At 50.8% G+C, this 25901-nt stretch overlaps 1 protein-coding gene across 7 annotated transcripts; it reads right to left on the reverse strand.

The window, feature by feature from the left end:
• Nucleotides 1-2754: 2754 nt before the first annotated feature.
• Nucleotides 2755-25396, reverse strand: ZFYVE27 (zinc finger FYVE-type containing 27). 7 transcript variants are annotated; one of them, XM_070363862.1, is made up of 13 exons: nt 25293-25396; nt 23528-23725; nt 19147-19217; nt 17215-17401; nt 14341-14436; nt 13210-13322; nt 12397-12536; nt 11744-11815; nt 10555-10575; nt 10258-10402; nt 5754-5800; nt 5381-5462; nt 2755-4331 (listed from the first exon to the last, which is right to left on the reverse strand). In XM_070363862.1, the coding sequence occupies exons 2-13, from the start codon at nt 23722-23724 to the stop codon at nt 4267-4269; spliced, it is 1236 nt and encodes a 411-aa protein (XP_070219963.1). In that variant the 5' UTR covers nt 23725; nt 25293-25396; the 3' UTR covers nt 2755-4266. The 7 variants fall into 7 exon arrangements, with proteins under 7 accessions (XP_070219963.1, XP_070219962.1, XP_070219961.1 ...); XM_070363861.1 differs by having other exon boundaries at nt 25182-25389; XM_070363860.1 differs by having other exon boundaries at nt 25186-25388.
• Nucleotides 25397-25901: the final 505 nt, after the last annotated feature.

Genomic DNA, 25901 nt, shown 5'->3' on the forward strand with positions numbered 1-25901 from the left:
TCTGGGTGTTGAAAACGACTCAGCCAGGGAGGTGGGGCAGTGCTGGGAGCTGGGGGAGCTCCTGCCACAAGACTGCCTCTGTTCCCCTGGAGGCTGAGCCCACTTCGCTAGGGCTGGTGGTGGGCAGGCCCCTTCCATTAGCTCAGCGTCTCAGAAACTCCTGGAGTGTGTGGGGGCAAGGCAGAACAGAGGGTAGGTGACAGCCAGGACTGCTATGGTGACCCAGTTTTTCTCTGGTGCCTAGAAGCACCTGTGACACAGTTCACACCAGGGCTCCATGGTTCACTAGCTATGTGACCTTGGGCAGGTTATTTCACTCCACTTACTCACTGGTTAAGTTAATAACAGAACCTAGCTTTGGGGACTCTCATGAGGTTTAAATGAGATGACACACTCCACACACTGCCCACTACAAGTGCTCAATAAACACAGGTACTATGATCGTAGAGCCACCAGCTGCAGGAGAGATGCTGGAGCCAGGGCCCCTTGATGCCTCGAAGGGTCCATGGAGACAAAGCGATGATACTGGTGCTTCTCTTGGCTTCAGCTCTGAGGGCCAAGTGACCAATGACCACAAATCCGGAAGACCCCAGAAACCAGGGCCAGTTCAAGGTCTGCCAAGGATCACTGGAGACTGCTCCCCACCATGAGCAGCCCACAAAAAATGATGGACAGAATCCTCAACCCAAGTCAGGCTGTGGGAGCTGGCTGTCCATCCAGGTCTGCCCAGCAGGCCCCAGGGCCATCCTAGACCTGGCTCCCGTCCCCTCACTGGGTCCCCGAGAACAAACCAGAAGACATCTTTAAAGCCAGGCATCCAGGTCTACAACAGACAATCTGCCTTCTAGGCTATGCCGCCTTCGGTGCTGTCTACGCTGCAGACCCCAGAGAGCTGGAAGGCGCCACCCACTCCTCGTAAAGCCCTCCACGGCTCCATCCCCCATTTCCCAGTGGCACCCGCACTCTAAAGCTGTCCACTGCTGGCCTGCTCTGAGGCCCTCACATGCACCTCAAGGGGACAAGAAGGTACCCTCCCTTCTTCACTGACCCCAGATGAAAACCTTGTTTCTCACGCCCCTGAATCCTACGTCCTGAGAGCTCCTCAAGCTATAGTCTGTACTCCACCAACATTAGACTTGTTTTCATTTTCCCAACATAAAATATTGACTCTGCTTTTTCAAACTACAGTCTAGCCTCATTCTTTCCTGAATAATAATCTATAATTATTCTCTGGTTTTAAAAAAATCGCTGTTCTAAGCCATGCGGGGCAGAGTTGTTTTGCTATTCCTGAAGACTGCCAGGAAGAGAGAAATAAGTTAGCGTTTATTGAGCATTTACTATGTGCCAGGCACCTAACTTCCCACCTAAAGTGGACTGTCTTATTTAATCCTCACAGCAACCATATGAGATAAGACCACTCTCCACCCACTTTACAGATGAGGAAAGCAGCACAGACAGGCTTGGGGCAAGCCCCTCCCTGTAGCAACTCACTCCAGCGTGGGTGCAGTCAATGTAGAATAGGCCAAGTGTGGAGCTGGCCCATCACAGCACCTGCCTTTACTGCCGCTGGGATGCTCCCTGGCTAGTGCACACTGCTCCGGCTCTGAGCAAAGCCCTCTGGCTTCATCCTCCAATGTGGTGGGAACCGCATGCTCATGCGGATGCAGTGTGGCTCCCGCAGTGAGGGGCTGGACTGGATTAACTCCAAGTATCCCTCCAAGTGACCAACCGGGCCACATGCCCTCCACGAGAAGAACTTCCTTCCTGGGCCTGTGCTACCACTCTGTGCTCTTTTGCTCAAAGACCCTATTTTCCACTCCTCCAGCATTTCCTCTGGACTACCAAGCTGCTGAAGCCACTTTGGTACTAAGTACTGTGAACATGCTCTTCTGTAAAAACTGCCAGAGCAAGGTTCTGGCTGCTTCCCTGCCTCCTGGGGCTCCTTGGGAGCTGCTGGGGCTCTGCCATACCAGGGGGAGGGCCCAGACCGAGGCCTCAGTGCAAGGACTCCCCAGGCATCGCCATCCAAGGTGCACGTGCACGGGGTCATGAGGATGTGGCTGCAACCTGACCTCGACCCCAAGGCAGAGTCCCTCTGCCCCCTCCTTTACTGCCTCAGGCCTACGGTCTGAAGACACCACTCTGCAAGATTCCACGCCAAACCTTTTGCAGCCACCACTTAACTTCCCTGGGCCTCAATTTCTTCCTCTGTAAAATGGGAAGAAAAACAGAACCTACCTCATAGGGCCATCTTAAGGATTAAATGAAATAATGTGTATGAAGTGCCTCTCGTGGTGCCTGGTGCCCAGCAAACAAACACCCCCCTACCAACCCCCTACCCCTAGAGCACTGCTCCCACTTCCCATCTCACAGCCAATCCTCTTTCTGGCTGGTTCTCAGCCTCCCCCAGAGCTGATCCTTTCCTGCTTTCTCAGAGGGATTAGCTAAAATCTTTCCATTCTAAAGCCTGTGTGGCTTAGCATTTACTGAGTCCTGGTCCTAACCCCAAGCCCTGGCCCTCACAATGTGGTCACAAGACGGCACCTCAAGTCAATCCGACAGGCATCTCGCTGAGCACCTCCTGCGCAAGGCACAGCTTTCCTCCAACCCCAGCTCACACACGACCTCAGCCTCCGTGGCCCCTCCGCCCCGTCCTGAAGACACAGCCCAGGCCTGCAAACCTGGCCAGCACTGGGGGGCACCTGGCTCTCTAGCCTCAGGGAGAGGGGGCAGGCAAGGACCAGAACGAAAACATAGGAAGCTTGAGGCCTTTTTATTGACAATTCTCCATATACAAAGACATCCTTGTAGTTCCTCTCCAGTGTAAATAAAGCATGAGCACTTAACTCATATCTCAACAGGACCAAGGAGCTTGAGGAAGGGGGTCTACCAAGGCCTGCCTGGCTCCCCAGGGATTTGCCCCTCTGGGCATGGGGCAGGCCCCTGGCTCCTAGACTGGCTGGCCGGGAAAGAAAGCTGGCCTAGGATGAGCCCTGACTCCCAGCCTGCCTCCTCACATCCCAGCTGAGAGTATAGAAACGTCTCCACCTCCCAGGCTCTGAGTCCCAGGCAGCCCATGAGTCCAGGGGAGAACCCTAGGGCAGGAGAGGGCCCCCATCTTCCTGATCCCATTCCCTGTGCCCCATGTTCCCGGGAATCATGCAATAAATAAATAAATACTTCAAAAAGGCAAGGAAGCTCCTGGGGAAGGAAGGGGTGCCTGAGCCCGCTCATGGCTTAGGGAGAGACACTGAGCCCTTAAGAGTCCAGGGTGAAGACAAAACTGTTGCAGACGGGATGGGCACTCCAGGTGGCCTTATCCCGTAACTGAGGCTGCCCTACTACAGATCAGCCCTGGAATCTGAGACCAGCCTAGCGAGACCCCACACTTCCCAGGCCCCCAGAGGTCAAGGGCTTCAGGACCTCTGCTGAGCTTACCTGGCCTCACACTCACTCCAAGGGACGAGGGGCCAGTGAGGGAAGCGGTAGCTCTAGGCCAGAGGAGGGTGGCCAAGGCTCTGAAAATGGGGAGCAGGAATGACTGAGTGCCCAGCATCTTCCCGGCAGAGCTGAAAACACTAGGATAACATGTGGGCTGAGACTGTAAGCCAGGGTCTCTGCGAGGTGGGGCTGAGGCCTCTGAGCTGCTGCGGCTCCCCGTGTTTTGCTCTGCTTAACACTGAAGGGTTCTGCCAGGCCCTCCTCTGAGAGAATCTGGGAACTCTGACCTTGCTTCTAGAAGTACTTTTGGTCTTGACAGCCCTGGCCATGCCCTCTGGCGGGGAAACGAAGAGCTCCTGAGGCCTGCAGGAATACTCCAACAGCAGAACTGGGACACGGTGCACGCCCTTCTGCAGGCTCTGGGCAGGCAAGGGCCTGGCCTAGCACCCAGCGGGGCAAGAAGCGCTTTTCCCAACCTCTGACCTCCAGCCTCAGAGAACTCCAGGCATGCAGGGATGCCAGAAGACCAGTCCAGATCAGGCCTGGCTCACTGCTGCCCTCTAACTTCTATTTCCCACCCAGCCCTGAGTTCCCTAACACCCAGAACAGAGCAGGGCAAACATGCCAGTCCTGGTGGAGGAGCAACCACTACTGGCCATCCGCAGGAGTGAAGGACTGCTCCAGAACCCGGATGCAGACAGCGGGGGCAGGGAGGCAAGGCCTACCTAGCATTCAGACCACATATGCCCAAGGCTAAGGGTGGGGAGAGCGGGGTCTACTGCTGGCCCCGGGGACAGGCGGCCTCTTGGACCCTGGCCCCTCTTCTCACTTGCTCAAGGTCTGGTTACACGAGGCACACACAAACACAGTCTCTCTCTGGGCTTCAGGGGCTGAAAAGGAGGAAGAACTTGGTGAGATGCTTCCTCATGCCCTCTGGCTCATTGCCCCTCCAACTGGAACCACCTCCCCATCCCACTCCACCCCACCCCAAGCCCCACACAGACCACCCTCCCCCCGCCTACAAGCTCACTGTCCCAGCTCACGCACTCGCCCTCAGAAACTTCTCTTTCCACGGGACCTGGGGGTTCCGAGAGTGACCATGCCAACAGCAAGCCTCTCCCAGATATTCTATGCGTTAGACATTATTTTGGCACCAAAAGAATAACTTTTAAAATGCTTTTTAAAATAAAATACCAGGATAAAATTTTCCAAAATGTTTTAACAGTGGTTATTATCTCTGGGTGGTAAGATTACAAGATTATTTTTCTCTTCCTTCTTCTTCTGTATAGTAATTTCCAAATCTTCTAGAATAAGCATATGTTACTAGCATGACCAGAAGAATGAAAAAATAAACACATTCAATTTAACATTGTAACATATTACAAAGCAGTCTGTAATACATGCTCCCTTTTTTTTAAGCACATGCATATGAATTTATCCCATGTGTGATGGCATTAATGACCCAGACGGGTCCACACCTAACAATTCTTTCTGAAATAGATTAGGAATGTCTTCCTTTCTTTGGTTTTTTCTTTTGTTTACAATGAGTATGTATGGCTTTTATAGAAGGAAAAGAAATTAGTCTCTTTCTCATTGCCTTGATAATGTTTTTAATAAAATAAAAAGCATGAGACTGAGGACTGTGGTCTCCCTGGGGAAGGCAGGCGTGGAGCTGGGGAGCCGGGTGAGGCTGATCACGTTCTATCTTCTAATTGCAGTGAAGTGGTCACTGGTATTCACTACTGGACTTCATAATTCAGATACATTATATACATATGCTCTTGTCCATGCAGCAAATATTTCCATTTTTCCTTCCTTAATGGGAGATGGAGGAAACCCCGAGTTCCCTGGACCTCTCACTGACCCTGGCTCCTTCCCACATGCAGCACCCCTCTTAGAAGAGGGAGGCAGACCTCGACCCCCAGCCTGCACCACTCACCTGTGGCCCCCATGGAGGACCTGGGCACCTTGAAGGAGCAGCACCGAGAGCAGAAGATGTTTCCACAGTTACTGCAGTTCCGCTGCGGATGAGAGCCAAGGTCAGTCTCCGATCCCCACCCCCAGACACTGGGGACAACTCTACGAGTAGGGCAGTGCCTGAGCAGGGCAGGACTAAGACCAGAAGGGACATCCCACAGGAAGGCTGGTGAAGGCGTGGACACAAGGGAGGGGAAACCTGCTCCTTCGAGTAACCGTCCGACCAGACCCCAGGCCTAACGTGGCCCAACGAGTCAGACTTCATCTGTGACACGGCACTACTCCCCTACAACTCATCCCGAGTCCCCAGCAAAAGCACCCTCGAGGAGACTTACCCTCTTCTTCAGCACTGAGAAGGTGGCCGAGCAGCCTGTACAGCTCCCTGAGAAACAGAGGCAGCAGCTCAGCTCTGACCCAGTCCAAACGTCTCAACTCTCACCTGCTCCTGGGTCTTCTTCACGGGGACACTACGGGCACCAACCCAGCCCAGCTCCTTGGCTGGCAGCAAAGAGCAAAGTCCACAGCCAGAGGAGAGGTTCAAACCACGCAGGAAAAACCAATGTCCCAGACTACACACAGCTGCCGCCCCTGCTCCCACCCGGGGTTTAGAGACCTCCACCCCCACCTGCAGGTCCAGCCCAAATAGAAGAGCATCCAGCAGAACCTCCCCCTGAAATGACACCAAGGTGGGAGGGACCTGACAACAGGCATCGCTCCGATGATCTCAGATGAAACCCGCCTGACACGATCCCTTCCAAAGTATCTTCTTACAAACACTCTGCCCACAGCTAGAGGGAGAAACACCTCCTGAACACCAGACTCCTGCTTCCTGTCATCTGAAGATTCTAGGACAGAAGTTCAGAACCAAGTGCCAACCAAGACTTGCAGGGCAAGAGGTAAAGTTCAGAACCAGGTGCCAACCAAGAAGCCTTGCAGGACAAGAGGTGAAGTTCAGAACCAGGTGCCAACCAAGAAGACTCACAGGGCAAGAGGTGCAGGCACGTGTGTGGTGGGCAGGCCAGGGTGGATACCACCAGGGGAAGAGATCCTGCCTAAGCGACCAGATACAACAGGACCACAAGGTTTCAGATCAGGTTTTAAGCAGAAGAAGCAACAGCAACTTAGAAAACAGCTGGGAGGAGGCAACGGGGGTGCAAGAAGAGATGAAGATGGGGAAGAGAGGACTGCCCTTTCTTTTCCCCTTTCCTGGCCATATCGCACAGTATGCAGGATCCTAGCTCCCTGTTTAGGAACTGAACCCGTGCGCCGCAGTGGAAGTGTGGAGGCCTAACCACTGGACCGCCAGGGAACTCCCCCAATCATGCCTTCAGATACTACATCAGGGCAAAGGGACTTAACAGAAGCTGTGCTCGCTGCCCACCCATGCTTGCAGGAAAATTAAAGAAGGGAAAGGTGGGCTGCGACAATGACACAGTCTGATGAAGGGCATACACGCAGCCAAAAGAAAAAACCCAAAAGGATGGAGGGGAGGAAAGGCCACGCTGGGCCATTATGACTTCCAACAAGCTCCTGAAGCAGAAACTGATGAGAACAAGCTCCTGATGAGAACAAGGAAGTCCCAAGGGCGCCGCCAGAAATACTGACCACAATTCAGCACAGAAATCTCCATGCAGATGGGGGTCACTGAGCCAGGGGAGAAAAGGCTGGGGTCCAGATGAGGCAGGAGGGTGTTCACAACAGGGGACCAGAGAGCCCAGCCAAAGGCTGTGGGAGGGAAGGGAGCTGGGCTGGGTCCTGGAAAAACCCGGAAGGAGACAAGACTACTGAAGGACATTTCTACAACTTGGGGCCTGCAGGCCTCCGATGATCCGATCAAAGCAATTACTAGGTTCAGGGTACATGGCCAGGCCTCCAGGACCACCTGTCTGGCCAGGCACAGAGCACCAGGCCTCATCCTCACACAAAGGCCCAAAGAGATTCGGGCTGTCCAGCCAGAGTCCCCCATAGCTCTCACTAAATGGGGACACACTGCCTGCATTGGAGGACAGGGACCTAGCTCGAGCAGGGAGAAAGCTGACACCAGTGGGTGTAAGGCAGATGCTGTTGCTGTCAGTCAGCCCACGACCCAGGCAGAGCAAAGGACACAGAAGAGCTCGGCACACCGCCAGCGGGTGGCGCCACCCCAGCAAACAGGCTGCTCTGGGACTCTGCTCCCAACACTAAAAATCAGGGCAAGGCAGCCCACCTCTGCCTCCCCTCAGCAAGCAGCGTGGGCTGGGAGGAAAGAGTTGGGTCACAGACTGGCACTCTGGCCCCTCTCAACTGTAAGGAGTACCAGGGCCAAGCACCCCAAGGCAGTCACGTGGGCTAACAAAACAGCCACGCACCACACAGGGCTGGGGCCAGGGCCAGTTCTGCATGCTGACACCAGCTCAGGCAGGCATGTGGAGAGCACCCCTATTCCTTGCCAAGACCTACCAATTCTTCCTGCCTGTTTTTAGCAGAGGTCCTGATTCATCATGTGAGATGCCCCAGGGGCAGAGAGAGCAGAGGAGCCTGAGACCATTGCCAGGGCGACGGGCACAGAGCCTCCAGGACAGAGTGGGCTCTTCCCAGTAGGACTCCCCCACTTGGAGGCCACGGAGAGGCTCATGAGCAGCCTGCCCTCCTCACTCCTCCCGTGGACCCCCCTCCCTCCACTGGCAGCCAAAACAGAACGGCCCCCAGAGCAGCTCACTCACCCAGCCCTTCAGGACACAGACCCCAGAACAGAGCTGCTATACCTGCCCTCACAGCCAAGAGCCCGACGATGCCTCAAGGGAGGGACAGCAAGCAGTCCTAAGAGTGGAGGGCTAAGTGGGGCTTAGGAGAATAACTGTCTTCTGGCTTCGCCATCCTCGTGGGAACCTGACAACACTTCACCCATCTCGGTAGGGATTATCTGAACCAAAAGCCAAATACAGAAATGGGATAGGCATAAAACTGGGGCACTTCAGACACCAGGGCAAAGGGAAGATGGTGAGCTAGAAAGAAGTGAGTGAGATCAGATAAGGTGGATCTGAGTTACAGCTCAACCGCGTGCTGGCTGAAGACTGGCCAAGTCACTCTTTTCAACCTCAGGTTCCTCACCTGTAAAATGGGAGCATCTAAGGGGCTTTATTTAAAACTCACAGATATAAAAGTATGGTTTGCCAGAACAAGAGCATTAAGTCTGGTGTAATGTCATCTGGGACTTCTGAAGCCTGGCTGCTTCTAAGGACTAAGTGAGACGGCGTATGTGAAAGTGCACTGGACACAGAGCGATCGGCAGCAGTCAGCAACCATCACAAATGAAAGGAAGGGATCCTGAATGCCTGGAGGCATTCGCAGAGCAGAAAGAAACAGGGTGTCCCAGGATGTCTAACGCTCAGGAGTCAACTGCCCTGGTCGCTGCAGGAGCAGGAAGGCAGGCCCTGGAGCGCCCAGGTCAAATACCTCACGATAAACCCCACGGGCTTCCTCGGAACTCTCTCCCACCAGACCTCATGGCACAGCCAGCCCATCCTCCTCCCTGTCTGCTGACAACAGGCAGAAGCAAGGCTCTGCTTCAGGACCAGGGAGACCCGAGTCTCCAGTCGTCCAGGCTCCAGCTATAACTTCATCTGGCTTGGCTCACGCTCTTCTGATCAGAGCCAGGCTTCCAAGCTTGTTAGTCAGCTCAGTGTGTCTGACTCTTTGCAACTTCATGGACCAGAGCCCTCTGGGCTCCTCTGTCCATAGGATTTCCCAGGCAAGAATCTTGGAGTGGGTTGCCACTTCCTTCTCCAGGGGACTCTCCTGATCCAGGGATCAAATCTGGGTCTCCTGCATCGCAGGCAGATTCTTTACCATCTGAGCCATCAGAGAAGTCCCTCCAAGCTTCGAGGACAATCAAGTCCACCTTTCTCCAAGGTCACATTCTTGGATCCACCCCTCAGTCAGTATAATGAGGACTGGCCAATCTATGGACTTGGCTGGGGAGAAGGGAAGCCGGGGCTCTATCATCCCCAGAAGACAGTGTTTCCTTCCATTTGCTTCCAATCAGACTGGAAAGATCCAGACAAGTGCCTAGGCACCTGAGGGAAAGACCAGGGCCTCCCGTGATAAAAGCAGCCCTTATGAAGCACTCACTATGAACCAGCCAGCAATGTGCCAGCACTTCATAAGCATTATCTCTCTTGAGACCCACAGCAACCCTGTGAGATAAGAACTTGTACTATTTCCTTTTGTCATTGTTTAGTCGTTCAGTCGCGTCTTCAGTCACGTCCGACTCTTTGCGACCCTATGGACTACAGCACGCCAGACTTCCCCATCCTTCACCATCTCCCAGAGTTTGCTAACATTCGTGTCCACTGAGTTGGTGATGCCATCCAACCATCTCATTCTCTGCCGCCCCCTTCTTTTGCCTTCAACCTTTTCCAGCATCAGGGTCTTTTCTAATAAGTCAGCTCTTTTCATCAGGTGGTCAAAGTATTGGAGCTTCAGCAACAGTCCCCTTTTACAGAAGGAAAACTGAGGCACGGGGAAGTGAAATAATTTGCTTAAGGTCACCTGGCAGCAATGGGGTTACCTAGACACTCAGACCCCTCACTCAGCCGCACGCTCCACCGCCTGCCATGGCTCCACCTGCCTCAGGACCACACTGCCCCGTGGTCCCAGAGGAGCGCTTCCAGAACTGAACTCATCTTCCCACAAGAAGTAATGAGGAGAGACGCCAGAAGGAACCCGTGCTCCCTCCCTCGCAGCCCCGCTGTGCCTGTGCTACCTCCCTAGGGTGCCATGGACACAGCTCTCCTCCTCAGAACGCCGCACCTCTGCCCCATGGCCAGGACACCTCCAACCCGCCCTCCCCCGGCATACCATAGTTGTTGGTCGGGTACCGCTTGCGGAGCCGCTCAGTGAGCCGCGACACCTTGCTGCGCAGCACCTCGTTCTTGCTCAGGAAGCCGTTGTCCTGCAGGACCAGCTCGTCCTCTGCCGGGCACGGGGCCCCCTCGTCATCCTCCTGCGGGAACAGCTCCTTCCAGTCCTGTCCCCTCCTGACAGAGCTCTGGGACCTGCATGCGTGGCGAACCCCACGAGGCGTGGCGAGCTCGGCTCAGCCACCCTTCCTCAACCCCCTCAGCCCCTGCCCACCTCACCAAGGCTCCTACTTACCAGCACCACCAAGTGGGTCTCCTGCCTCCCAAGGTGCGGGGGAGAAGAAAAGAAAACAGAGAGAAGATAGCAAGAAGGAAGGTGCCGGGAGGGGTTCCCCAAGCGAAAGGAAGCACGGGAGTGCTACCACACTGACTCTGAGCACGTACTGAAGGGCGAAGTTAACAGAGACCCCGTTAAGGATCCCAACATCAATCAGCCGGGGAGAAGCTGTGTACTCAAGAGTCACAACTTAAGAGTCCACAGTCGTACATTCAGGTTTTGGAGAAATCTCAGCAGTGGAAAATGGAAACGCCCATGCGGATGAGGCTACAGTAACAGCCAGCTGGGTGAAAACCGTAGGCCTGGAGGAAACGTCCAAGACCTCCATTTCCTGCATCCCCCACTTCACAAGAGTCATAAAGAGTGAATTCCTCCTATTTAAAAAAAGCCATAGAGCAAACATGACAATAAATGGCGAATGCCACCAGGACTCCGTGACCAGGGATGACAGGAATCGGTGCGGATTATGTGACTTCTCTGAAGCAGACAGTCTCTCCTCAGCTACACTGACCACTGCAGACTCAGGGCTCCCAGAGCTGCTGAGTTTTTAGAAAAACTGAAAAATTCAGAGTTTTTACTATAGTCTCTCCAATTTTTAAATATCGGCTAAAAAATTAAAGCTTTGCGTGCCAAATAAAACACTTCTGCAAACTACCAGTGTGAACCATTGTCCTAAAACCAGGCAGACTGTTGAACTTTCTCCAACCCAGCACTTGGCCATGCAACTGCTTTCTTCAGCCTCCCATTCTCACCCCTCAAAGGGACATCTGACGGACCTCATCCTTCAGAAGAGACCGGGGCAATGCCCTCCTCCAACTCTGCCTGCCCCACATCAAAGGCGCCAGGCCCACAGTCTCCAGCCAAGGCAGTAAACGGCCCACCTCCCCTAGCAGGGCGCTTCCCAGAGGCCTGCAGAGCCACCCCCGCCCTGGGCACCCAGGACAGACGCCAAGGTCAGCAAGAGGACGGGCAGACGTTCGGTGGCAGCCTTTCAACCAGTGGGTCTGAGCGCAGGGCACATTTCACCTTCTCACTTGGACGTAAGAGAACTCTCAAAGCCCAGACTTGGAATGTGAGAAGCCACACGGCGCCAGGACCACCCAACTTCTGAGCTGGTCAGCTGGGGGTGCCGGGGAAGACCACCCACCTCAATTGCATCCTTAAACTCCTCGTCAGGCTCGGCCTCCTCCGCCTCCTCCACACTGCCCGGCGTGAGGTCCTGGGAAGAGACACCCTTCAACAGTCAGAGCAGTGACAGCCCTGCCCCCGGGGAGAGGCCACCTCCCCAGAGCCAGCATCTAGGTTTCTCAAAACAGCGGTTCACGCCTCAGAGGAAATGGCACAGCTGCCGGCAAGAAGGAAGTCAGGGGAAAGAGAGCAGTCTCCAACCGAGCAGGACAGAGAGAGGCACCAAGGCCACGAAAGGACCGACAGTGGCTGCAGAACATGGTGCTTGAGAGCAGAGCTCTGGAACCATAGGGCGGGGTCTGGCTCCCGACCCCGCCGACTGCGGACAACCACTCTGTGCCTCAGCCTTCTCTTCTACGAGGAGAATAATCTCATTCTCAGAAATATCCTGCACCTCATGGGTCTATAAAGTACTTGAACAGCAGAGTAAACACTCAATAAAGCATAGCATAGCCCTTATTACCACAGTTATTACTATTAAGCACTTCAGAGGAGGCGGGCCTGGGAAGGAAGAGGCCAGCCCAGGAGCTATACAGTATGAACAGGCTGGTAATAGGGAGGCCAGGCAGCCTGCCCACACCAGACTCTGCCCGGGCAGTTAGGGGTGCTCACCTCTGTGGGCGTGGGTGCAGGAGTGCAGTCCACCAGAGCGCCCTTCCCCCCAGCATCTGATGGTGGCGGGCTCTCAAAGGCACTCTCTTCCTGCTTGGGGTTCATCCGCCGCTGCAGAGATGCCCTATATTCAGACACCACTGCCCAGGGTGAGGAGAATGGGGCGGAAGACAGAAACAGGATGGAATGAGTGGTGTTCTGGGGATACCCACCACTGCACCTGGCTGCCTCCTCCAGCACCCACGCTCTGCTGCAGGAAACGGTCACCATCCTAAGCCTGAACAAGTTACCTAACCTAAGCCTCATAAACAAGACAGATATACCAACACCTACCCCAGGAGATTGTTAAAGAGAGATTAAATGCAGTTAAGTGCCCGATAAATCATGGCTTCTATAATTAATTTCCAACCACAGGGAAGAAAACAAGCATAGCAATCACCCAAACATATGTACAGGCCCAGGCATCTGCGACTCAAGGCCTCTCCAGACCACCTCACTGCTTCGGAAACCAGACGGCAGACGGGTACTCTGGGATTACACAGAGACAAGGCAGTGATTCCTGGGGGACTGCACCCTGGAGGTGGGTGGCAACACTGGGAAAATCTCCCTCCCTCGTCTCCCAGAAGCCACCGTATCACGTGGGCAGCGATTCATCTGCCTGGGGAAGGGAAAGGGACCCCTAGTAGCAGCCTCCCCTGGGTCCCACCTCCCTCTCCAAGGCAGGACTCTGGGGTGGTGCTGCCCCCTGGTGGCAGGCACAGCAAACACATGATCAGCCCGGACCCCATCTCTGCCCGGTTCTCCTGGGCTTACCTCGGAAGAACTCCACATTCCCCAGAAAGAGTGTGCTGTTTAAAAGGGCAAGGACCCAGCACAGAGGCAGAAGATACAGCATGCAAACCGTGCCCAGGAGAGCCCCATAGAACCTGGACCGACAGAGAGGAACCACAGGATCAGAAATTCATAAGATCAGAAGCAAACTGGTTTAGGGCATACCCACAGGAGAGTCTGGGCAAAAAGTAGCTCTGGGAACAGTTAATATGCTGACAAGATCTGCTAATCAAACAAGGGGAACATAAAGTGGGGAGAAAGGGTTTACAACCACCAACAGGTCACAAGTGACACCTAGAGGCCGCAGTGGTGGCTGAGGATAGGGCCACCTAAGTGGGTTTAACACACATCACTCCTCAGGATCTAGACTCTGAAGTCTGGAACAAGACAGATTTGGAGCCGGTACCATGGAGAGCACTGAGCACAGTGTCTGGCACCAGGAGAGGCTAAACAAGCACGAGTCGCTGTGAGTATCACACACGAATGTGAGTATCACACACGAAGAGCCTCAAAAACATTCATTTCACTTGATCCAATAGTTCCATCCTAGAATTTATTTTAAGGAAAAAAGTTTCAAAAGACTAAAGTTAAACCCATAAAATGTGCACTACAGGGTTAGTAATTAAAAGTAGAAACTGACTAAATACACAACAGGATGTATAATATATAATTTCATAAATTACAGTATAATCACTATCTATATTGGTGTGGTATTACAAGTAATTCCTAAAGCTATGTAGCAACATGGAAAACCAATTATATAGTACAATAAGTGTGAAAAAAAAAAAGGAGTCTCACCTACACTCTGAGCTATAGACACCACGTGCCTATGACAAACTCTAGCAGGCAATCCAAACATGAGATCGGCTGCTATACCAGGGTGGGAGATTACATGGTGAGTTATTTTTCTATTATTAAAATATTTTGAGCATAGTGCGCAAAGAAGGTGTTAAACCAAAGCAGGGCGTTAAAGCCCACAAGCCTACGTGCTGATCTGCACACAAGAGCCTAGAGGGCTCTTTTCCCCTGAGCTAGGGCGACAGGGGGCTCTTAGGCAGCTGTCTTTGCCTGGGGCCCTCAGGGCAGGGGCGGTGGGAACAGAGGGGCACTCACTGTGAGGACACAGCGGGGTTCTCCCAGTGCAGCACGCGGTAGGCGGCTTCGCAGGTGCCGCACAGGCGGCTCAGGAGGGCCTCCAGCTGGATCAAGCTGCAGACACAACACAGGGGCTTGTGCACGCTGTGTACCCTGCCTCACCCGCCTATGTGGCCTAACAGAGCTCCAGGGCAGCAGGGCCCAGGACTTCGCAGGCACAGCTACCTAGGTTCAGCCAGTCCCTTCAAACCCCTTGGAAGGGTCAGGGAATTCGGGGAAACTTCATACATCTCAGGCCCCTTCTTGGAAAACTTGCTGAGGTTCCGGCTTTGGTCTCTTCCTAGCTGTTGGTGTTGGGCCAGTTACTTAACTTTTTCAAGGATGCAGTTTTCCTCTATACCATGAGGAGCAGGGTGCCACCTCCCAGATGCACTGGAGCTGTGAAGACGGATGCCAGGATGCACAGCAATGTGTTTCCACCCAGGGTTTCAGGTAGACTGACCTGAAGAGTGTTTTGAAATGGATCCCCCACCCCATCAAAAGCAAAGAGAGCATGTTTGTGCAATGAGCACCCAGATCTTGGTTTCTGAAGGGCTCCTTGGAGAAATGGCTGATTCTAGAGCAAGGCAGGGAATGTGGAAGATGAATTTGAACATTCTACTGTATCACAGGGTTTCCCTCATACCTCAGTTGGTAAAAAATCTGCCTGCAACACAGGAAACCCAGGTTCGATCCCTGGGTCGGGAAGACCCTGTAGAAGGAAATGGCAACCCACTCCAGTATTCTTACCTGGAGAATCCTAGAGACAGAGGAGCCTGGCAGGCTACAGTTTATGGGGTCGCAAGAGTAGGACATTACTTAGCAACTAAACCACCACTGTATCATAAAATATAAAAAGTGAAAGTTGCTCAGTCATATCCGACTCTTATCAACCCCATAGACTATACAGTCCATGGAATTCTCCTGGATAGAATACTGGAATGGGTAGCCTTTCCCTTCTCCAGGGGATCTTCCCAACACAGGAATCGAACCCAGGTCTCCCTCATTGCAGGCAGATTCTTTACCAGCTGAGCCACAAGGGAAGCCCAAGAATACTGGAGTGGGTAGTCTATCCCTTCTCCAACAGATCTTCCCGACCCAGGAATCGAACCAGGGTCTCCTACATTACAGGTGGATTCTTTACCAATTGAGCTATCAGGAAAGCCCAAACTGAGGACAAAATGAGATCAAAATTAATAATCACAGTAAGGGATTATAACCCATTGAATAAAATTTTAAAATCCTGCATTCATATAGATAATCAGAAGGAAAAGCTCTTTCTTACAGAATGTCAGGTAATAATGACACTTAGGAGATCACCTGTGCAGCCATCACAGTGATAAACTGATAAAAGCAAGACCCAACATGGGTTTCAATGCAGTGGGTGAGTGTCTGACGAGGAACAAGTTACCCAAAGAAGTCTCAAAGTACCCCACTCAGATTACTAACTCTAGAGGCTAAAATAAATAGTCACTTTACAGTGGAGAAACTTTCACCAAACTAATCAAAGTTAGTATCCCCCATAACAGTGACATCATGTACCTCTTGATATGATACAATGACAACGTCACATTTCTGCCAAAGATGCAAAACCTGAATCCAATCGTGAAGAACCAAACTACCCAAAGAGAAGGCAAGTTCTACAAAATAATAAACTTGTTCTATTTTAAAATGTCAAGGTCATGAGAAACAAAGACTAAGGAACTATTCCAGGTCACAGGAGACTAAAATCTAAATGTCACGTAAGAGTCTGGACTGGAGCCCAGATCAGGAGAAATTTATATAAAAGACCTTATTAGTACAACTGGCAAAATTTGATCATGAACAGTTATTAGATAATGGCACTAATGCTAATGTTATCAATGTTAAATTCCCAAAATCTGATTACAGGACTGTGGAGATAGAAGAGAATGTCCTTGTTCTTAGAAAATATATACTGAAGTGTTTGGGGCAAACAGACAAGATGTCTGTGATTTACTTTCAAATGGTTCAGGAAGAAAAAAATTACGTCTTAGTGTAGGGAGACAGATGAAGCCAATGTGGCAGAACATTAATAAGTGATCTACTGGGTAAAGGTCGATGAGAGCTCTTTGCACCATTCCTAGGACTCTTCCGTAAGTTTAAAATCATTTCAAAGGAAAAAGGTTTTTTGAAAAACTGCAGATATGCAGCACCCCCGCCCCCACAGGTAACTGACTCAGAATTTCTTCAGAGGAGCCCAGCCCTCCACTTGTTTATAATTTTTTTTGAGCTCCACAGATGTCTCTGCTGCCCAGGAAGAGATGAGAACCCCTGCTGTGTGTCACGGGAGCCACTGAAGCTGCTACAGCTGTTGTCTGCCAACAGTCTGAAGGTGCTTCCTCAGGAGCTCCAGCTCTGTCACATTTAGGAAGTTCCTCCTAAATGTGTAAACCACAGTGCAGTGACGATGACTAATATTTAACTGAACACTTGCTGGGTACCAGACGCCCAGTTAGTCTTCACAACCACCTAGGACGTAGGCCTATACTTATCTCATTTAACAGACAACAAACCTGAGTGACCTGCCCAGAGTCACACTGGAGGAGCTGGGATTTGAACCCGGGCAGTGGCTCATGCGTGCATGTGCTCAGTCAAGACCCTAAACTGTGGAATCAGCTAGATCTGGCTTCCCATCCCAGCTTGGTCACTTGCCTTTTTCCTCCTTCATCAATGGAGGTCAACCATAGTAGCCATCTCCCAGAACTCTGACAAAGACCAAAGGAAATAACATCCACGTTTTGCCTTAAACAATGTCCGGTGCCCAGCAAACACTCAGTGTGGTGGGACTGGTACTGTCACCATCCCTTACCTCCCGGCCCCTTCCATACTCACAAGCTCTTCACCTCAGCTACGGCCTCGGGGCGAGACAGGCGAACTCTCTGCAGGTCCTCCTGCCTCACGCTGTGGTACTTCCTCCTCATCAGCTCAGACTCGGACAGCCGTGCCCGGCAGCCCTCCTGAAGGTAGCCCAGTAGGGCAGGCACTGAAATCATCAGGGCGCCCACTGAGTACCAGGCACCTGTGGGAGCAACAACACTGCAGATAAGCAAACAGCAGTGCCAGGAGCCGCCACCCACCCAGATGTCCACGTGCTCGCTCCCTCACCTCCTCCAGGCCTCTCCCCAAAAGAGCCCGCCCCAGATCACCTGGTATGAAACAGCATCTCCCCACTCACCCCCCAGCCTCTTAACCCAGCTTTAGTTTTCCTCACAGAACTAACCACCACAAGGCAGACTACAGGCATGGCTGTTGGCCTCTCTGTGAAGGTAGGCCCCAAGGGCTAGGACTTTCCCCATCTGGTCACTGCCGTAGCCCCAGACCCTTTCAAAAATATTAAAAACCCCTCTACTAGTACACAGCACACAGCAGGTAGCTCGTGCCCGGGATCTGGCCATGGGGAGCTCCCGATGTCTGACATTCTGACCTTTGGGTCACAGGGGCTGACTGGAAGCCTTCCACTGGCATTTAGGACACCACTGACCACTTTGGATCGAGAAATGTTGAGGCAAAAATAAAATCCAAGGAAGAAACTTCTTCCATGTTAACATGGAAGCAAGCTAACAGAGCAGTGGGTACAAAGTAATTAAGTATCTGTCACCTGAACTAATTTTTCTGTGGAAATATATTCAGAAAAATCTAACAGCTTAAGAAGGATATCTGAGTTTCAGTGAGGTGGAAAAGCGTCCTACTAAGACGCTTAAGACACAGAAGATGAGGTCTTATGTGAAATGGGTTTATTCTTCAGCTCACTGAAACCACAGGAAGCAAAGGAGACACTTGAGAAATGGGAATTCAATAGAACAAAGGCATGAAGATAGGACCCAGCTCCTCAGAACATTCCATCCCAGGCCCTTTACTCACTTCCCTTGATGGGCTTGGCTTTTTCTGCAGCCATCTGCCAGTTCTAACCAAAAGGGCTGGGTCACAGCATGCCTTTTCATAAAAGGTCCCCAGGAGACATCACTACCCAGGACCCCTCCAGCTACCTACCTGTCCACACACCGACCTCAAAGGCTGCAGGCTACAAACCCCTCACTGCTGTTGGCTGCCTGGCAGACCCCACCAGGCTCACTTGCTGAGCCAGAGAAAATCAACAGGCAAAAATGCCTCATCAGTTCACCTTCCTAGTACCTTCACCCCAGGTCATGTCCTCAGCTGACCCCGGAAACCAAACTGGGAAAAGGTCAATGCATTTAGTCCAGAGGAAACAATAATAATAGCTATAATGTACTGGCTGCTTATTTTAACTGTGTTAAGTGTTACACATAGATTATCTCGTACTTCACAACTACCCTCTGAGGAAAGCACTTCTATTATCCCCCTTCAGAGAAAATGAAATTTCATCCCTCAGTCATGTCCGACTCTTTGTGACCCCATGGACTATAGCCTGCCAGGCTCCTCCGTTCATGAAATTCACCAGGCAAGAATAATACTGGAATGGGTTGCCATTTCCTTCTCCAGGGACTGAATCCAGGTCTCCTGCATTGCAGGCAGATTCTTTACTATTTGAGCCACAGGGAAACCCCATTCAGAGATGAGGATGATTAGGCCTTAAGAGACAGATTAAAGAACTTCTGATGTCACACCAGTGGCCCAGTCAGGATTCTAGCCCCAGGTGGGTCTCTCAGGAGCCTGTGTCCTGACACTGAGCAGACACGGAGAGAGGCTGATCCCACAGTGGAACAAGGAGCTCCCTCATACAGGGCCAATTCTCAGAATTCCTCTCCACCTTCATTCACAAAAAGCCCTGGAAGCAGTTCTTACCCTCGTTCAAGGTGAGGAACAAGACGTTGAGGCCCAGGCAGGTCAGCAAGGAACACAATGGCGTCTGCCACCTGCAACACAAGGCTGTATATTGTCACCCTGTTTATTTAACTTATGTGCAGAGTACATCATGCAAAATGCCAGGCTGGATGAAGCACAAGCTGGAATCAAGATTGCTGGGAGAAATATCAATAACCTCAGATACGCAGATGACACCACCCTTATGGCAAAAAGCGGAGAAGAACTAAAGAGCCTCTTGATGAAAGTGAAAGAAGAGAGTGAAAAAGCTGGATTAAAACTCAACATTCAAAAAACTAAGATCAGGGCACCCGGTCCCCATTACTTCATGGCAAATAGATGGGGAAACAATGAAAACAGTGACAGACTTTATTTTCTTGGGCTCCAAAATCACTGCAGATGGTGACTGCAGCCATGAAATTAAAAGACGCTTGCTCCTTGGAAGAAAAGCTATGACCAACCTAGACAGCATATTAATAAGCAGAGACATTACTTTGCTGACAAAGGACGGTCTACTCAAACCTATGGTTTTTTCCAGTAGTCATGTATGGATGTGAGAGTTGGACCATAAAGAAGGCTGAGCGCTGAAGAATTGATGCTTCTGAACCATGGTGTTGGAGAAGACTCTTGAGAGTTCCTTGGACTGCAAGATCAAACCAGTCCATCCTAAAGGAAATCAGTCCTGGATATTCATTGGAAGGACTGATGCTGAAGCTCCAATCCTTTGGTCACCTAATGCAAAGAACTGACTCCTTAGAAAAGACCCTGATGCTGGGAAAGATTGAAGGCAGGAGGAGAAGGGGATGATAGAAAATGAGATGGTTGGATGGCATCACCGACTTTATGGACATGAGCAAGCTCTGGGAGTTGGCGATGGACAGGGAAGCCTGGCGTGCTGCAATCCATGGGGTTGCAAAGAGTCAGACACGACTGAACTGAACTGAACCTGCAATACAGAGAGTCCTGGTCACTGAAGGCAGCTGCCCCTCCAGCCAGGTCTTCCCAACCAGGAGCAAGAGGAGGCCCGGGAGCTCAGAGGTAACTCAGACAGTCAGGAAGAAATGAAAAGTGGGCCTCTCACTTGGACAGGCGACCGGGAGAGAGACCTGAGGTCACACCCCAGGCCCCAGGGTGAGAAAAGGTAGCCTCTGGAAACCGAAAGAGGAGGAAGAATTTATAAAATTATCTCTTAATGTTATAACTCTGTTTAACCTGTGTTGTGTAAGGTTTTATTCTCTTTAAGAGGTGTCAATGACATTCTTCTTTAAAGGTTTCCTTTATTCTTTGTATTTACTGAGATAGAGTTGGTATGCAATATATTCTTTTTTTAATTTTAAAGGAACATACACCTCCTGCATAAGATTCATCTAACATGAAAATTGAGTGAACAAATGTGAAGGATTTCTTTGACCTTATCTGCCATTTTCTCTTCTTTCTGTGAGTTTTAAACATACATTAATTCCAAAGGAATGAAAATTATAAAGATTTCAATATATAAAAAATGAAGACAAACTAGGATTAGCATTCTCTCAGCAAACATGCCCGAAGTGAACTGGAACTCTCAGAACCAAACACAGACCCGGCTTCCACCACCACCAAACGGCAACACAGAAGCCCCCAAAGACAGAGGAAAGAAAATCAGAGTGAGGGTACTGAGTTCAAGCAAATGCCGCTGGCTTAGTCCTTGATAAAGCACATTTAATAGGATAAAGGGAGCACAGATGTAATAACAAAGCCACTGACACCTACATTCTAAAGAGCAGTATCAGTGTATATAAGGTGAGCCCTCAGAGGAGAAAGGCAAATATAAGAATCAACAGCTAAGTTGCAATGTATTCAGAACTTCAATGCATGTTCTTTTGCTCTAATTGGGGTATTTCACAGTTACAAAATGAGGTTAACTAATTTATGAGCTGCTTTTATTTTTTAATGAGAGTTATGAGTAAGGGAGTGAAATAACCTTTCTCTTCGTCTTAAAATTGCAAACACTCCAACTTACACCACCCTAATTAGACCTCAGACCCATCTACTTGCTCTACCAGAGCAAAAGCAAATTAAAAGTCAGGTCTAAGGCCAATCCCATCTCAGAAATAAAAACATTACACAGCCACTGAGGTCACTTTCATTTAAAGCCTTTTTTTTTTTTTAATTAAAAAACAAAAAAGATTTCTTTTGGCCACGCCCGAGCAACACGTGATTTCTTAATTCCTCCACCCCCAGGGATTGAACCCATGCCTTCTGCAGAAGTGCAGAGTCTTAACCACTGGACCACGAGGGAATTCCCCGCTTCTTCCATTCTATCTGATGTCTTTATTGACACTCTGTTCATGGAGACCCACTTACTGGAGTAGCCGATCCCAGAAGAGAGAAGTCTTAAAAATCAACTGCGGCTCCAGGCTTCAGACCTCAAAGAAGCTCAAGATTAGGTCCTTCTTCAAAGTCAAATCCTCTTTACTGAGAAAGAACAACCAAACACACAAACGAACCTGACAGCCACTTTCACAGACCAGTGCTCCATCTCCCAGCGGCTCGGAGGCCACAGCTCCTGGGGGCTTTTTAGGCCCAGTGCTCCTCCCCCAGCCAACTTTTTCAATCCCACCACATCCTCAGATTTCTAACTTCATAAAATGGAAAAATCCTAACACATTAGTGCCAAGAAGTGCTGATAGACCTGTGCCAGAATAGGAAAAGGGCAGGAGATATATATATAGATATATAGATATTTTTTTAAGGATATATTTAACTTTTGCACTTTGCCACAAAAAGGCAAAACACACATACACATACATGCAGGTATATACATACCCATGCTTGTGTGCACAGGTGCACGCACATATACACAGTAGAAAACACAAGACAGCATAGCCCTGTGAAGCCCACACACTCCCCTGAGGAAGACCACAGTTCATCGCAGCTAGCTGGTCATGATGGAATTACAAAGCCGGCCCCTTCTGACACCACCTCCCTACCCCTTACGTTGACAGCACAGTCATCTAAAAGTAGAGAATGTTGCTCTGGAACCCTGACAGCTCATCTCTAGGGATAATGCCATAAATTAAAGGAGTTCTGGGGCAAACAAGAGAAACGGGGGGCCTTGGACAGAGTTAAAAATAAAGTTCCAATTATTTCCAGACTGAGGTTAAGAATGAATACTCTGTAGCACCTCGAGAAATTAACCCAACTCTACTCGCCCTGTCTCCAACCTGTCTCTCTCAGGCATCTGAGCTGGTTGAAGGTCTTTACTAGAATCTGATGACCTTCTCCCTAGAAATACACACATGTGCCTGCACAACTTTACAGGCAGGTTCAGGAGAGTCAATAACCCCTACAGCGCCACGCACAGGCTCTAGATGAAGAACGACTGCTCTTTAGGACAAGCTGGTTTTATGTGACTCCCATTACCATGCAATATTAAGAACACAAGACCTTTGCAAAAAAAAAAAAAAACTTTATTTTTTTTTCACTTGAATCTACTCCAACTTTTAAATTTAACCTCCAGTCTGCACCAGGAAGAAACATCAACCAGACAAATCTAGGTAGGAAATTCTCCAGCACACTCAGCTGAGCCTCCAGCACATCAGTGTCATGAAGACCATTTCAACAAGAAAGATCTAAGGGACATAATAACTGCACAGAATGCATGGCCCTGGTTTGGAGCCTGATTGGGCCAAAACAATGGTAGATGACATTCTTGGGGCAACTGAGGAAATGTGAATATGAACTGGGTATAGGGTGATATCAAGGAATCATATTGTTAATTTTGTTCGGTATGATGTTATTTTTTTTTAAGCATTATTATTTAGAGACAAGCAGAAGTGTTTTGGGAGCAGAATTGCATGTATTTGTAATTTTAAACACTTTAACAAAAGAAATAAAGTGAGCTGAAAGGAGAAAAAACTTACCGAGGATGAAAATCAAAGCAGAATAGGAACAAAAAATTTTGAGAGCCATAAGCCTAAAGGATTAGTGAAAATAGTACCTGTTTATTCATAGATACTTGTTTGCATCCTAATTTTAATATAAATTATGCTAATATTGGGAGAGAAGGAAAAAGAAAAAAGCATGCTTCAGCTAGAAGGCCCAATGGTCAAGGCTAGGTAGCAGTCCTGGGATACGAGCTTATCCAGCCACAAAGAAGAAACTCTGGTGAAAGACCAGATGGTTCCCAGTGCCTGCCTCTCCTGGGTTGGGTCTGAGATACGGGGTGGACCAAGAATAAGCCCAGAGGCCCAGTAGACCTCCCAGAACTGCTCCTCAGCAGGGCAGAAAGGACAGCCCAGCCACTGCCTAAGTGGCCAGTGCAACTAAAAGCAGGAAGGCAAAAGGCCCAGCAGGTTAGAGTAACTCTAAATAAAATCTGTACCTGAGCAAATACCGGACCCCATCGCCGGCGTCCTTCAGGGGTTCCAGGTAGACCTCAAGCCGCTTGTAGGACAGAACCAAGTTGAACAGATCAAATGCCGGCAACTTGGTAGGAACAGGTAGAGACTCCAGGGTAGCCTCGGGGACCGTGCTGGGGCTCACCTCCGGTCCACAGCCCTCTCGCTCTGAGGTCTGCATCCTGTAATCATAAGAATTCCTGACATTTGCACTGCACTTCCAATGCTCAACACATTTCTACCTGCATTATTTCATGTGGTGCCATAACAAACCTATAAGATAGGCAGGGCTACAGGGGGAAAGCCCATTTCACAGAGAAAGACATTCAGCAAGGCGAAGTGAGTTACCCAGAGACAGCTGACCCCTGAAAACATGGGTTTGAACTGCACGGATCCACTTATATACAGATTTTTTTTTAATAGTAAATACTACAGTTCTAAATGATCTGCAGTTGGTTGAATGGTGGATACGGAGGAATGGCAGGAGGGCCTACTGTAAGTCATACTCTGGTTTTTGACTTCGCAGTCAGCACCCAACCCCTGCATTGTTCACGGGTCAACTGTATAAAATCCTGCTCTTCTGACTCTCCATCTACTGTTCTTTTCCTCCACAGATCAATCAAGAGTATAAGCAATAAAGACCAAACACACATGGCTACCGGTGGGAGGCAGCCTGGGGTCTCAAGAGAAACGATGTCCTGAAATGTTCTTCCACTTTTTCCCTAGTTAATTCCTATTCATCCTTCAGGTATCAGCTGAAGCATCACTCTTTGGCTCTGAGAAGACTTTGCCAACATCCCCAGTCTGGACTGGGAGACCCTACCATGCTCACAAAAGACCATGTACTCACCCCTAACGGCACTTATCACACCAAAGCAAAACTCCGTGCTTTCTTGCCAGTCATCCCTCTTAACCTTGACTTCCACCAGGTTAGAGACTGTCTTCCACTGTTTATGCACACAGTGGGCATGCAATAAATGCTCGCGGAATGAAGGAATCAACTGCTCATCCTCCAGGAACCCAGAGCTTTCTTCTGCCCGGATCCAACCTCTAACCTTTCCCCCGCTCCCTTCAGTTACCAACAACTTCCTGAACCAACCCTGCCCGTTACCCTCCTCCCCTTTTCTCCTCCTGCACCCCACGCGGCCGTCATTACCTTCCACAACACTCCATTCCCTTCCTTCTCGGATGCGGAGAGCCACAGGCGCTCTCATTCTCTTTCCTAATCTCAAACTCTACCGAAACGCTAAGTTTAAGTAAACAAGGAGGCAGAGCCTTGGCGCACAGCAACAATAGGGAGTCCAAGGGTAGGGGCTTCGATCTGGGACGGCGGGGGGGAAGCGGGTGTTTGAAGGGGAGGGTGACAAAGGGGCCATCAGGAACCTGAAGTCCCCGCAGGCGGAGCTAGGACCCAGGGCGGGCGCGAGGAGCACGGGAGGAGGTGAAGCAAGTCTGCCCCGGCAGGGGCCGGGCCATCATCTCTGCAGGTCAGGGAGGCTGACGCGGCCCAGAGGACCAAACCAGAGAAGGCCACACCCAAGGTCCCTGGGCCAGCAGGTGGTGGCCCCCGTGGCGTTCTGGCGCCCAACTCCGCACAGTTGGCAGACGCACCAGGGTGGGGAGGGGGTGGCACCTCACCTACCCGGTCGCTGCGTTGATGGGGAGGGGGCGGGGACGGCCAGGAGGCACTTGATAGGGCCACTGGACCCCGGAGCGTTTCCTCAGGCCCGCCCCACCCCGACGACGAACCTCTTCCCAAGGCCGCTCTGAAGTCGTAAGACTGAGACCCTCCTCCGCCTTCCCCTCCGCCGCCACTTCCGGGACGCGATTGCTCTCCGGCGCCGAGCCCTGACGTCATCGCGCCCGCCCGGCCTCCGGCTCCGCTCCCGGTTTAGCTCCGCCCACTCTGGGACAGGTGAGCCCCGGCAGCCGCACTGCGCCTGCGTAATTTTTCTTCTCCGCCCGGGGTCCTGGCTTAACTCTAGTCTTACCCGCGGTTCGCTAAACCCTGGGAGCTTCTGCGAGGGGATTCTGCCCCTCGTGGCCCCCGCGTCGCTTCTGGCAGGGAACAGTTGAAGTGAAGATAATCTGAAGAATTTATGTCTGCATCCTCTCCCCACCAACTTTGGTACTTACCTGACTCCCTGTGGACCATGAGCTTACAAACGGCAGAAACCATACCCCTGCATGCCCGATGCCTAGCAGAGAATGCAATTCTGTTCAGTGTTTCCTGAGTAGCTACTGTGTACAAGGTCCTGGGCAAGTCCTTCCCAATTCAACCCACTTCTCACTGTGTTGCCCAGTTAATCGCCCTTAAAGCTGCCTTTGCATTAATAATAACATTAGCCTTTATTTACG

This window comes from Bos mutus, chromosome 26 (genome assembly GCF_027580195.1).
Source record: "Bos mutus isolate GX-2022 chromosome 26, NWIPB_WYAK_1.1, whole genome shotgun sequence".
Lineage (NCBI taxonomy): Eukaryota > Metazoa > Chordata > Mammalia > Artiodactyla > Bovidae > Bos > Bos mutus.